The sequence below is a fragment of the Salvia hispanica genome, chromosome 4, assembly GCF_023119035.1.
Source record: "Salvia hispanica cultivar TCC Black 2014 chromosome 4, UniMelb_Shisp_WGS_1.0, whole genome shotgun sequence".
Taxonomy (NCBI): domain Eukaryota; kingdom Viridiplantae; phylum Streptophyta; class Magnoliopsida; order Lamiales; family Lamiaceae; genus Salvia; species Salvia hispanica.
In genome coordinates this window covers 19,117,105-19,131,461 of record NC_062968.1, presented here as the reverse complement: position 1 = coordinate 19,131,461, position 14,357 = coordinate 19,117,105, and the positions used below count along the sequence as shown (strand labels likewise).

The 14,357-nt window shown below is 39.1% G+C and overlaps 2 protein-coding genes across 4 annotated transcripts; both read left to right on the top strand.

Annotated features, from left to right (window-relative positions):
* Positions 1 to 8,503: 8,503 nt before the first annotated feature.
* LOC125223713 (probable carboxylesterase 2) lies at positions 8,504 to 9,620 on the top strand. Its single transcript, XM_048126978.1, has one exon. It carries the CDS (start codon positions 8,584 to 8,586, stop codon positions 9,511 to 9,513), a length of 930 nt encoding a protein of 309 aa, XP_047982935.1. The 5' UTR covers positions 8,504 to 8,583; the 3' UTR covers positions 9,514 to 9,620.
* LOC125223714 (chaperone protein ClpB1-like) lies at positions 9,335 to 11,499 on the top strand. 3 transcript variants are annotated; one of them, XM_048126981.1, is made up of 4 exons: positions 9,335 to 9,465; positions 10,486 to 10,751; positions 10,840 to 11,012; positions 11,100 to 11,499. In XM_048126981.1, coding segments are annotated over exons 2-4 (429 nt in total). In that variant the 5' UTR covers positions 9,335 to 9,465; positions 10,486 to 10,496; the 3' UTR covers positions 11,101 to 11,499. The 3 variants fall into 3 exon arrangements, with proteins under 3 accessions (XP_047982938.1, XP_047982937.1, XP_047982936.1); XM_048126980.1 differs by lacking the exon at positions 9,335 to 9,465 and adding an exon at positions 9,930 to 10,027; XM_048126979.1 differs by lacking the exon at positions 9,335 to 9,465 and adding an exon at positions 9,965 to 10,123.
* The last annotated feature ends 2,858 nt before the right edge of the window (positions 11,500 to 14,357 follow it).

Here is a 14,357-nt window from a genome sequence, read left to right as displayed (position 1 = left end):
TTTTTATTTTACTTTTTCTTTTTCTCTCATATTTTATTCTTTATTCTACTTTATTCTCTTCACTCTAACCTTTAAATATTTACTATTTCTTAAAGTTTGTGCCCAAAAAAATGCATCAACTTAATTACTTGAAACGAAGGAAGTATTACGTACTCCCTCCGTTTCTTCACAAACACAATAATAATATTGCTTTATTCTTTTCTTATGTTTATCGTAAAAGTATCTCACTTTATTCTTTTCATATATTTATCATGAAATTGTTTCGTTTTATTCTTTTCTTATGTTTTTTCATGATTAGTAAAATAATCTCACTTTATTCCTTTCTTCTGTTTAACATTGCTGCATGATGGCGATGTTTAAATTTTTAGATAAATGTTTAAAAAAACTAAAGTAGTATGCAATATTTTATGCGACATTCTAAATGAGAAAATATGCACTATATTTTTTAGGACTTAATAAATAGGATAAAAGTAATAAACTATATTAATAACTATCAATTAATTAAGTCAGTTATTTACATTGACTTCTACCATGATTTTAATGTTGGGTGCCCGAATTATTCATAACAATTGTGGATATGACATAAACAAACAACAAGGGTTGAGAGAGATATATGGATAATTAGAGGGTTGTTAATAGAAACTAGATATATGTACGGTAACTATCATTTAAAGGAGCATCATCGTTGAAAGAACCAATAATATAATATCGAGAAAGCAGCAATGTATAGTCATAACAACTAGCTAGTATTATTAACATGCTTCTTTGACGACTAAACATCGCATAAAATGATTTTCCTTTTCCTTGCTAAATTTATTTGTCTCATTTTTTTTTATCTTTTACAATATAATAAACTCAATAAAAATGAATCAAATAAATTAAAGTATAATTTTTTGAAAATAAAAAGCATAAGGTTAAATATTAAAGGTACTATATTAACGACCATTACATTATTTAAATTAGTTTTTACATAAATTTACAAAAACAACGTAGGTAAACAAAATTATTATTTTTAATTTAAATTTATGAAAACAACAACAGTAAATAAATGGAAATATAAACAAAAACTTAATTCTCAACAAAAGTAATTAAAATTTTCTTTTGTGTTCCTAATCTTTTCAAAACCATCCCCAAAATCTCCAGCACCTCCTTTACCAGACCATTCCCGGATTCTACAGACTCCACAATTTCCTATTCTTTTGACTAAACGTCTCACCACTTCCAATTCCAATAAAAAGCAAATTTATATTCATTTTCATTTTATTTTCTCTTTAATTTTTAGTTTGCTATTTATTATTCTACTTTACTTTTTCTTCGCTTAACTTACTAAAAACATTTTCTTAACTAAAGTGCTGAGAAAAGTAGCTTATGTAGGGATGGAGGGAGTATTAGGCATTGTTTAGTTGAATCTATTAAATGTTTCATTAATGATGTACAATGTTTTATATAAAATTAAAGGTGCCCCAATTATTGCGGGATAAAATAAAGTAATTGCACAATTAGTGGAAATGGTACTTTATATTTCTATTTTGTTAGCAGGCCATTAGTAGCTTGATTGCCAATTATGGAAGCGCATAATTACAATTTACAAGATGCTCTAATTATTGCTGCTTATCGTGCGATTAAGAAAATACCAGAGGTATATCCAATATAGAATAAGGGGTACAATTGTACCCTCAAAATTTTATGTATTGACTATATATTTGCATACGTACTTAAAAGTTAAAAGTGATATTGGTCCAGCGGTATTAAGCCTTTTAGTAGTGTCAAAGACCCGAGTTCTAAACCCACATTATTGGATTCATTTAAAAGTTTACCGTATTTTATTTTTTTCTTTCTATTAGTTGTATTCACCTATGACTTTCAATTTATGTAGCTGCATTTTTTTATTCTTCTTTCCTTTTATTACATTTCAATTTATTTCGTAATTTATTTATTTGTATAGTAAACTTTCAAGTATTTCATTTATAGTTATTATTCCCTCCGTTCCAATAAATATGCAATATTTGGTTTTGATATTAGATTTTATGCAGTGTTATTTTTGAGTTAATATGGAACATGACATGCTCGAAATGCTTGCGAAGCTCCGACGCCTTGTGATACGGTGCCCCTTTAGGCTTCACTCCCTCCTTATTGTATCGTTGCGCGATGCGGGTCCAGAAACCAATCTTCCATTGGTTGTTCAACACAATCGCATCCTCGCCGATATCGATCCAACACCTCGCTAGAGCAAGCGTCTTAGCTGGCGTATAATGTGTTCGCGGCCTCCTACCGTTCCGAGCAGGCACCGACGGCTCTGCGGCCTTCCCCTTCGCTTGCGCCTTCCCCTTCCACTTCTCTTTTGGAAGTGATGGGTGCATCTAGACGTGCACACGGTTCAGGAACCGGTTCAAGATTTTGGTGAACCTGAACCGGCCCGCCAAGGTCCCGGCGGTTCCGGTTTTGGTTCAAAAAACCGGCGGTTTTTTCGGCGGTTCCGGTCCGGTTCGGCGGTTTGGAATTTTGTTTTTGTTTTTTTTCTATAGAGATTGAAAAGGCGTGTAAATAAATTTCAAAGAATAAGGATAAATTTTAGAATTTTATTGATATAAATATGAACAATTACAATTTACAAAATATTACAACCAATCAACGAGACTAGACTATAACTAGAAGTTACAAACTTTCAATTATTTATAACCATTACAATTTACAAAAGACTTGAAGTCTTACACAATAAATATAAAATATACTAGAAATATTTAACAAAAAATTTATAAGTATATTATATATACTCTTGGTCGGCGAAGGAGATGTTTCTACTTAACTAAATTGAGGACACCTTTAACAATTCAACCTTAAATGGTGAGTTTAGTCTAACAATCAACAATTATGGTAGAATTGGCAAAACTTTCCCGGATTTAGTCTAATAGAGAAGTCTTCTTCACCGACTAGAGTATATACAAATACAATTAAATAATTGTATTTGTATATTTTTAAAGTTGAAATAAGTGAAAAAGAAAAAGAAATAAAGAAAAAAGGACTTGAGCTCAACTTAAATTTAAAATTTAAGTTGAGGTGCCTACGTATCCACAATGCTCAATTGCATTGGGGAATCAAAGTCCACATAGTTCTCTTACCTTACTTACCTATTTGGCGATTGACGGTTGGCCTATGCGGCATGCGCGTTCAATGTTCATCAATCATCATCGGTGAAGTCTTGATGCGCTTCCTCTACACGTTCGTCCCAATTTGGCTCTTGTTCTCTCAAGTCAGCTTTGGACCAATCGTCAAGTAACATCACGGCTTCCATATTTTCCGCGGAGAGTCTACTTCTTTTATTGTCCAACACATTAGCTCCAACACTAAAAGCGGACTCGACGGCGACAGTGGAAGCCGGAATGGCAAAAATCTCCTTGGCCATTGATGCAAGTATTGGAAAATCTTTTTCATGTGTTCCCCACCAATCGAGGACATAGATTTGGGCGGCGGCGGCAGTAGGAAGTCCTTCATCATTAAAGGAAAAGCGTGAATCATAATACAAATCTAACTCACTTACCGTACTCGAGCTCCTTCCGCCGGTGTTGTAGTTGTATAGATCGACTAATTGGGATTGGGCATCGGGGTCATCATAATGAAATCCGAATCCATAATCGTGATGTTGAGAATGAGAGGTAGGTCTAGATCTGACTTGGTGGGTGGCGTTATACTTGGCTTCATATTCGGTGTAGAGAGCTTGCAAGTTATACTCGAAGCTATGTTGGATAAGAGCTCGGTTCGGGAGGTTTATTTGAAATGTTTCGGATAGGTTTACTCCGAATGAGTCATTGGTATCATTTTGGAGGGCTTGAAGTGGAGTAATATCAATAGAACTCAAATTAAAAATCTAAAATCTTGGAGGTACCGGCTAATTTCCATTTCGGATCCAAAACCTTTGCAATCAAGAACACTGTTGGAATCTCACTGAAATACTTTAGTCATTTCTCAATCATATAATATAAAACACACATCAATTCAAGAGAATTGTAAGCATTTTTCATCGCGGTCTTAAAAGCAAGTGAGATATTCATGCAATGTTCTAAAACACGAACGGAAGTGCAATAATAAACACCAGATAATTCAACAGTTGCATTTTTGAAATTTTTGAACAATTTAAATAAACTCAAGCTTTGGTCCCAACAACTTTTTGAAAGATATAAATCACGAACGGGATAAGTTCTAAAAAAATCACACAAAGCATCTTGATGCTCCAAAGTAGAATTCAAACAATCATATGTCGAATTCCATCTATGAGAAACATCCATTTCAAAATTTGTGTACCTTAACTTCTTTTGATGGCAATATTTCATCCAAGCTTTCCCAATAGGCGGCTTTTGATGAATCAATCTAACAGCAGTTCTAATAGGACCAACATGCTTTACCCACACGTCAAGCGCATCTTGTACACATAAATTTAAAATATGACATATGCATCTTTGATGAAAATACTTACCATCGATTACCGGAGAACAAGCTGCGATTAACTCAGTAATACTCGCGGTGTTAGCAGTTGCATTATCAAAACCAATAGAAAATACCTTATTGCATAATTGAAATTCATTCAAAACTTGAATGATTAGAGAAGCAATTTCGGGTGTAGTGTGCGGTGTAGGAAATTCTCGAAAACCAATTAAACGTTTGTTCAAAGTCCAACTATTGTCCACAAAATGACATGTAATGCCCATGTATGAGTGATTGTTAAAACAATCAGTCCATACATCAGAGCAAATGTTCACTTTGTGGCCCAAATTTTGTAAATGACGAGATAATACTACCTTTTTTTTCCTTACACTGTCAAATGGTAGATCGTTGAACAGACATTCTACCAATTATTTTGGCAGCCACGTTAAAAGAAGTTTGCATAGTCACCTCATATTTTTTGTCATCAAACGTATCAAAAGGAAAATGCTTCATTGCAGCCCATCTAGTTAAAGCTTCAGTCACAGTTTTAGGATCATATTTAAAAAGAGGGTTACCTGATTGAGGACCTGAGCCTGAGGCTGAGCCACCGGGAGGGAAGTTTAGTTGGGTTTGGGTAGCGGTGACGCCACACTCCAACGGATGCTTTGTCGTCAAATGATGGCGGAGGGTGCCATATCCCCCACCAGTCGAAAATTTGTAGACGTTGTTGCAGTAGTTACAATATGCATTAAAAGCGGATGTCTCTTCTTGAGAGTGCGGATCATCACTACTTGAAACTACCACCGGGACCTTTTTGTAATGTTTAACAAAAATGTCGGATTTCAATGCCTTCTTAGCGGCACCGGGTGGAGGAGGAGGAGGGGCATGTCCTCATTTCCGCCGATGCTCGACGGAACACGAGCATGAGATTAATCATCATTGTCGTCATGGTCCGAGTCCGACGAAATATGCACATCGTACTCCTCACGATAGTCACCTTGGTGGTAACTACCTCCAGCTCCAGGACTCGCCTCCATCCCCCCCCCCCCCACCTTGTTGCATTTGGGTGAGTAACATGGCAGTCCGATGATCTTCTTCAGTCTATAAATATTAGAACACAAAATATATAAAGAAATTGAGCAAATTAGAGAGAATGAGGATAGAGAATAGAGAAATTGAGATTGAGAAGAGAAATCCTTGTTAACACAAGAATGGAGTAAGTAGAAATGATGTAGAAGAGGGTATTTATAGATGAAAAATTGAGGAAAAATCTGATTAGAAAAAAAAATTGGAAATTTGAATTCGGCCGGTTCAGCGCCAAAACCGTCGGTTCAGTCCACGGTTTCTGACCAAAACCGGCGGTTTCTGGGCGGTTTTGCAGGCCTAATCACCGCACCTATGAATGACACCTAAAAAAGCATCGGAACCGGCGGAAACCGGCGGTTCAAACCGGCGGTTTTGGTCGGAAACTGCCGGTTTTTTGCCACACCTAGCCTGCAAAGCCTGCAAACCTACACCCTAGACGCGGAAACCGGCGGTTCAAACCGGCGGTTTTGGTCGGAAACTGCCGGTTTTTTGCCACACCTAGCCTGCAAAGCCTGCACTACACCCTAGTCGGAATCCTACCGTTAGACCCGTTGAACCGCCGGTTTAAACCGGAGAACCGGCAGTTTTGTCCATTTCTCGAACTTGAACCGGCCCGTCTAACCCGCGAACCGTCTCACGGTTCGAACCGCCGCCGCTGGTTCCGGTTCTGGTTCACGAACCGGTAGTTAACCGGCGGTTCGGTTCGGTTTGTGCACCTTCAGGTGCATCTCCTCCACTTCATACTCTTCCATGCTGAAGCTCGGATTTGTGATTTGAAAAGTTGTAGATCCGTGAGTGTCGGGTGTAGAACTCATCATCTCTAGCCGGTACACCGTGTCCCCGTAATTTGGGTCGATTCCTCTTCCGATGCTCCAGTGGAACGCCTTTGGGGTTATTGGCCGGAGAATTAAGGGAAGGCCGCAGGTTGGTTCCCGGTAAAGTAAGGAGTGAATCCTCCACCGAATATGTTGCCACCGGGAACTTGGTTGAAGAAGGGATTTTGGTGAGATGGTGGAGGTTGGTTGAAGTACGGATTTTGCGGAGTGAATGGAGTTTGGGTATCGGGCAGAATTTGGGTTCCGCCCGTGTATGGGCTTCCATCGTATGATAATTGTGGAGAGTTGTCAGAATCCATTTTCTAGAGAGAAGAAGTGTAGAGTGAGAAGATGAGTGATGGAAAGTGAAGGGATGGAGTGAGAGTGATGGGAAATGAAAATATATATAGAAAATAAGAAAAAAATCAAAAAAAATAAAAAAGAATAAAAAATAAAAAATGAGTGGGCCTTCGATCGGCCCAATGGAGGGCTGATCGAAAGGCCCTTCTCATCCGCATAGGCCATTTGGGGGAGGGGAGGGATAGGGAACGGCCCCTCCGCTGCTATGGTGGGGCGATGCCCATCGGCCCTCTATTGCTAATGCTCTAAGAATTGTAATCATTTTTTTCTTTTATGTTTTTATATAAAAGAGAAAAGTAAAGGCCAAAATTGGTCCTGAACATATGCCAATTTTATGATTTCGGTCCTAGACTTTATCTTTTGAATTTTTTGGTCCTGCACATTTCAAATCGGATCACAATTGGTCCTCCGTTAACAATTCCGTTAAATATTTAACGGTCAACCATTTTAATCCGTATTTTGTCCAACTTGAGCATGTTGATTGTGATTACCTCTCTCTAATTAAAACCTTAATTATTTTGGGTTTTCATCTTCCTCGATAATCCTAACCCAAATTGACGAGATAGAGAGAGAGAGCAGCGACCATTAAGGCGGTGCATGGAGGTGATGGCGGCGGAATCCGGGAGAGAGAGAGAGAGAGAGACGGAGGGATGCGACAGCGCGCAGCCGCCGCTCACAGCAGCTGCAGCTGCAGCGGCGGCGGCGTGGTGAACAGGTCCGCGAGAGGGAGAGATTAGGGGGGGAGAAAGAGAGAGAAAGGAGGGGAAGACGGAGGAGAGAAGCGGGCCGCCATCGGAGGCGGCGGCGGCAGCAGGTAGTGAGAATTGATGAGAGAGAAGCTCCTCGTCATCTTCCTTAATTACTTTGGGGTTATCATCTTCCTCGATAATCCTAACCCCAAATTGATGAGAGAGAAGCTCCTCATTCTCACTACCTGCCGCTGCCGCCGCCCTCTAGTGCTGCCGTCCGCCGCCGGAGCTCCTCTCATCATCAATTCTCACTACCTGCTGATGCCGCCGCCCCTCCGACGGCGGTCCTCTTCTCTCCTCCGTCTTCCCCTCCTTTCTCTCTCTTTCCCCCTCCCTAATCTCTCCCTCTCTCGGACCTGTTCACCACGCCGCCGCCGCTGCTGCTGTGCGCGGCGGCTCCACGCCGTCGCATCCCTCCGTCTCTCTCTCGCCCGGATTCCGCCGCAACTGTCGCCGCCCTCTCTCTCCCTTCAATTTGGGGTTAGGATTATTGAGGAAGATGATAACCCAAAGTAATTAAGGTTTTAATTAGAGAGATAATCACCATCAACATGCTAGTTGGTCAAAATAGGGATTAAAATGGTTGACCGTTAAATATTAACGGAATTGTTAACGGAGGACCAATTGTGATCCGATTTGAAATGTGCAGGATCAAAAAATTCAAAAGATAATGTTTAGGACCAAAATCATAAAATGATCATATATTCAGGATTAATTTAAGAGAACACTTAAACTACCGTGAATTGCAAGCATAGGTTCAACATAACAATCAATATTATTATGCTATAAAACATAACAAGACACAAAAATCAAAGCAAAACAACTCAACACAAGCTTGATCTACCGACACCAAAGGACCCTGAAAGACTAAAAGCACAAATGAAGAAGAGGAAAAAAAGCTAAACAACAAAAAATTAAAACTACTCCACTTAGTAAAAAAGGCAACAAACTTAATGTCGTTTATATTATGGGGTCATCTTGATGAATAAAGACATAAAATAATAGTAGTACTCCACTTAGTAAATTACAAAAATTATCTTTTATTAATTGAGAAATTACAATCTGTCGATTAATGAATTGGAGTTCAGATAGAGATTGCTTAATATCCAGTGACTCAGAAAATAAGAGCACGGTTAATCCTTTCTCTCTCATCAATGGCCGACGAAATCCTCCACGATTTTTCCCCTATGCATAGAGTCTACAAAAATGGCAGAGTCGAGAGGCTCACTGGCGAAGATGTCGTCCCTCCATCTCTAGATCCAGCCACGGGTGTCCAATCCAAAGACGTCGAAATCGCACCGGAGATCAACCTCTCCGCTCGGATTTACCTCCCGCCCAACGCCCATCCTACCAAAAAGCTCCCTCTCCTCGTCTACTACCACGGCGGCGGCTTCGTCATCGAATCCGCCTTCTCTCCACTCTATCACAAGCACCTCAATCACCTAGTCGCCCAAGCTAACGTCATCGCCGTCTCGGTAAATTACCGATTAGCCCCCGAATTCCCGCTACCGATTGCGTTCGAGGATTCATGGCACGCTCTCAAGTGGATCGCCGAGGGAAAGGAGGAGTGGATCAACGAATTCGCCGATCTGAACAGGGTGTATTTAGGCGGGGACAGCGCCGGCGCGAATATAGCACACAACATCGCAATGCAGGTCGGGTCGGAGAATCCGGAGGGTTTCAATTTGCAAGGGATTTTCCTCAATTGCCCTTACTTTGGGGGCGTGGATCCGATTGGGAGCGAAACGACGGAGGAGTTCAAGGGTGGGAGGGAGTTTTGTGAGAAATTGTGGCGATTTGTTTGCCCGAGCTTGAGGGATACCGATGAGGGATGGGTGAATCCGGGTAAGGATCCGAAGTTGTCGGGTTTGGGTTGTGGTAAAGTGCTGGTTTATGTTGCGGGGAAGGATCACCTCAAGGATAGAGGATGGTATTACAAGTTGGTGCTGAGCAATTGTGGATGGAAGGGAAAAATCGAGTGCTTTGAAGTTGCAGGTGAAGATCATGTGTTCAGTGTGTTTGTTCCGGATAATCAGGTTGGCGTCGATATGATCAAGAAAGTGGCTTCCTTTATTAATAACTAAATAGTATGTGTATGTCAAGCTTCAGTAATTCATAGTACTATATATCAGCTTGCGTTAATTGTAGCCAACGTATAATTTCAATTCAAATGGTCTTCAAGATTTAAATACTCATTCTAGCCCCAATTAATTGGTTATAGTAGCTATTATTTGGTTGTGATGCAAATTTAATTGGAATTTCTTTAGGCTGCGATCAGTAGCGCAGAATTCAGACATTGAAATTGGAATTGGGCCCTCGAAATCCGATTCCACTATTTGATATTACAAAAATATATAAATTTGGAATTGAATACTAATTCCCACGATTACAAATTCTTATTTTTAATTCCATGCCATAACAAAAAATTAATAAATCAATTCCATTCCATACAAAAATAGGTCAAAATTTTAAAAATACGCGGACCCTTGAATCGGGTCAAAATGAAACGGATCATATAAAACACAAAATCTGCTCTTTTGTGTTTCTTCGGTGCCCTAGCCGCTTTCTCTCAGCAATTGCGTTGACCTCTTCATCTCTGTGAGTTGATGGATAATCAAGTAACAATCAGATTTGTTGTGTTTCTTGCTTGATGGAAAGCCGATAGAAAGCTACAGTGAAGTTCTAAATTTTTTGGTAGAATTTTTTTGAAATTTTGTTGTTACGAATTATTTCAACGTGCTTATCTTCCAATTTTTGCTACAATTCTGATTAATTTGGTTGAATTTAAGGATTGGAGTCTAATGGTAGATTTTGTTATCTGTAGAGTTTAATAGTAGAAATTGTTCTGTAGTTTAATTTAACGGTAGAAATTTTAATAATGTTATTTGCAAATGTTTATTTTCACAACTAGATTGGCATAATATGTGATTTACCCTATTTTAAATGGCAATATGTGAAGTTTGGATCTAACAACTTGATTTTCATCCCATCAATTAGTGCTGATGCTTTTGGACTTAGTGCTAACAACTTGGTCGACTGATTGGTGCTTTGCCTAGGTGCGTTGGGCATGAAGGGGCAGTTGACGGAGGCTGTGAGGAGATGGCCTTATTGCGTGGTCCTGTTTGATGAAGTGGAGAAAGCCCATCCGGCAGTGTTCAATACTTTGCTGCAAGTTTTGGACGATGGCAGGCTAACCGACAGGAAAGGTCGTACAGTAGACTTCACGATCGTCATGACCTCGAACCTTGGAGCCGAGTATCCTCTAAGAGGATTGAGCAGGAATTGCACCATGGAAAGCGCTCATGAGTTGGTGATGCAAGAGGTATAATTGGCCATTGCCTATATAATTTGAGTATTTGAATATAAGTTGTATATATAAAATGGTAATTCAAACTTCGATCCTTCAACAGGTGGAAATAGTCCGAGCCGGAGCTGTTCAACAGCCTAGACGAGATAGTGGTCTTCAACCCTCTCTCCCACGACCAGCTGAGGTCCAGGTCAATGTCGTTGTGAAGTGCCTGGCAGACACCATGGGCGTCACGGAAGCAGCACTTGATGTCATACTGGCCAGAGTTATGATCTAGTAAGATCCGTTGCTTGGTTTCTGCATATACTATATTGATGCGTTGTGTACTTGTGTTGCGGACTGTAGTGTTATTCATGCTCTCAGGTATATGGTGCCCCCCTATACAAAGGTGGCTGGAGAAGGGGGTGGTGACTGAGGTCTTGAAGATACTGGTGACGGAGGAGATATATGAGAACTCAGCTGTGTTAGTCGACGCCGCAATAGATGGAACGCCGCTAACGTACCGGGTTGAGAAGAATGGAGGGAACATAGTGACCGGGGAGAAGTTGGATACATTGATCCAGATCCCTAACGAGGGCTATCGGATGTGGCCCGCGCGGTAAAGAGGATGAAAATCGAAGAGATGAATGATTCTGTTGAAAATTGAGTGGGTATTTTTTGCTAGTTGTTTTTTGGCTGTGTTTTATGAATTTTAGAGTATGAAAATAAAAATAAAATATTATTAATAATAATTATTTAATAAAAATGTTGAATTTTGAATCAATTCAATTCCAAATTTTTTGCTTTGAGTTACCAAACTAAGAGATTTGGAATTTAATTCAATTCCATGTCAATTCTTCAATTATACCAAACAAAGGATTTGGAAATTCAATTCCATAGAATTTCAATTCCAATTCTGTGTACCGAACGGACCCTTATTGTTTTATGTTTTGACGAAGATTTCCGCCAACTGGTCTTTGTATCGAACAAACAACAATTTCATTATTCATGCTTCTATATATAAAATGTCAATCGATCTTGTGAAGGTTGAATGCTCAGCTCAGGCTCCGAGACTAGCCACTAGTCTTGCTAGCTTTTGTTGGAGCTCATTTGAAGAGCTGTAGTGCAGTTCAACTCCTGTACGTGGGAAATCAGATAGAGCTGATTTTCTGGAGGAATTGAACTAGACATGGCCAAACCAAATCGGCCCACCGGTTAACCGCTGGTTTTGAACCGGCGGTTCGGAACCGGAACCGGACGACGGTTCCGGTTCGAAATCCGGTTACGGTTCGACATACGGTTCGGTTACGGTTCAACAAAATTCGAAATCGTAACCGGCGGTTAACCGCCGGTTCGGAACCGCCGGTTAACCGAAAATAAATGGTCATCGTCGGTAGGTTCAGTAGGGTAGGGTCGGAAAAGGACGGTTAACCGCCGGTTTTTGGTCAGAAACCGGCGGTTTCTGACACAAAACCGCCGGTTTCCGACGGTTCGGGGGTAGGGTTGCAGGCGTAGGGCGTAGGGTTGCAGCGTAGGCCTGAAAAGGTGTCGGAAACCGCCGGTTTCTGACCAAAAACCGGCGGTTCCGACCATTTTCAAAATTTGAATTTCAAAATTTAAATTTAAGTTGAGCTCAAGTCCCGCCGGTTTCCGACGGTTCGGGGGTAGGGTTGCAGCGTAGGGCGTAGGGTTGCAGCGTAGGCACTAGAAAGAGTGTCGGAAACCGCCGGTTTCTGACCAAAAACCGGACGGTTCCGACCATTTTCAAAATTTGAATTTCAAAATTTAAATTTAAGTTGAGCTCAAGTCCTTTTCCTTTTTTTTCTTTTTTTTTCTAATTGTTTCAACTTTACTTTTAATATATTTTTTGTAAACTGTAATTTTGTATCTATATTTTAAATTCAAGTGTATAGTTGTATTGTTGTATTTTGTAACTTGTAAGTTGTAACTTGTAATTGTATTGTAGAAATTTACATTCAAAGTTTCAAATCAATAAAATTGCAATTCTTTATCGTTATCAATTTCTCTTTGGATTGTACTATAGAATTTAGAAGTAATAACTATAAGATTTAAAAAAAAAAAACAAAAAAAAAACAAACCGAAACCGAACCGGAACCGGCGAAAAACCGGCGGTTATTAACCGGAACCGGAACCGCCGTGACCGCCGGTTAAACCGGAACCGGAACCGTCATAGCCGGGCCGGCGGTTTGACGAACCGTGGCCACGTCTAAATTGAACTAATGATTAGAAGCTGACAAGTTTACATTAACAGAATTTATTATCAAAATATATCTGACACGTTTTTTATAGAGGAAACTAACCTCAAGCACAATTTACTAAGGAGAAATATGTTAAATGTGATCTCAATCTAATAAATACATGAAAGTACTAAACAAAATTTTACTTTTAGTAGAGATGGTAGGTCAGGGGTTTTCGGGATATTTCAAAAATATAAGGAAAAGAAGAAAAAATTTAAATTACATTTGTTGAGAATTTTTTTTGTTTTAATTTCTATATATTGGAAAATGCTAGAGAAGAAACTACATCAGAAAATAATCCAAATTATGTTGGCTTTTCTTTTTCTCGGTTATTGTTTGATACCTTAGGAAATATAAGTTTCTTAAATAGCACTCAAGTTTGATACCCACATTAACAAATATATATATTGTGTAGACATTCTAGCCCTCAATATTTTCTATTTTTCTCCAATGTTTGTAATTCCACCAAATTGACAGCAATACAGTTCTTCAAAGATGGAGAAAAAGAGCCATCTGTGTGAATAAATCTTCTAGAGTGGTGCTGCACAAAAACAGGCAGCCAATTTAGAGAGATAAATTTGTAGTAATTGAAATTGATGTCTTAAATTCGTGTGGTGTGGTGTGGTGCTGCGCCTCCATGACCGGAAAGCAAAGAGGAAAAGGGAAGAGATGGTGTAGTGATGCTACAATTCCGACGGGAAATCAAAGAGCAAAAGGGAAGTGGTGCTGCAAATCTAACCAATTATCAAAGAGAGAGAGGGAAGAGAAGTTTGTGAACTCTGCAGATCTGAACGAAATGAAAGAGAAAAAGGGAAGAGAAAGATGGAAGAGAAGAGAGAATTGAGCATGAGAGGGATAATTTTGGAAGGCATTTATTTTCTTGACCCAAATTTGAAAGCTGGAAAACAAGCCTCAGCTTCTTCACCGATAAGTTTCGTCCGAAATAGTGGTTTACATTCTTGGGCCATTGCGGGCCGGGTTATTTCGCGGGCTTCTACTCCAAAATTGAAAATGTATCAAACATTAGAAAAGCCTAGGAAAGGGGTCTTTTTCTTGGTTTTCCTTGGCTATCAAACACACCCTTAGTAGAGATGGTAGGTCAGGGATTTTCGGGATATTTCGAAAATATAAGGAAAAGAAGAAAAAATTTAAATTACATTTGTTGAGAATTTTTTTTGTTTTAATTTCTATATATTTACTTTTATTGTATTCATAAATTTATGTAAAATTTAATTTTGTTTATTTAATATTTCTTAAATTTAAGTAAAAAATTAATTCAAGTTATAATGTAATGATGTTTGCAATTTTTTAGAGTTCTTTGACTGCAATTTAAGAATGAAATATCACTTTTTAGCTATATAAATGTGTAAATATATCATAATAT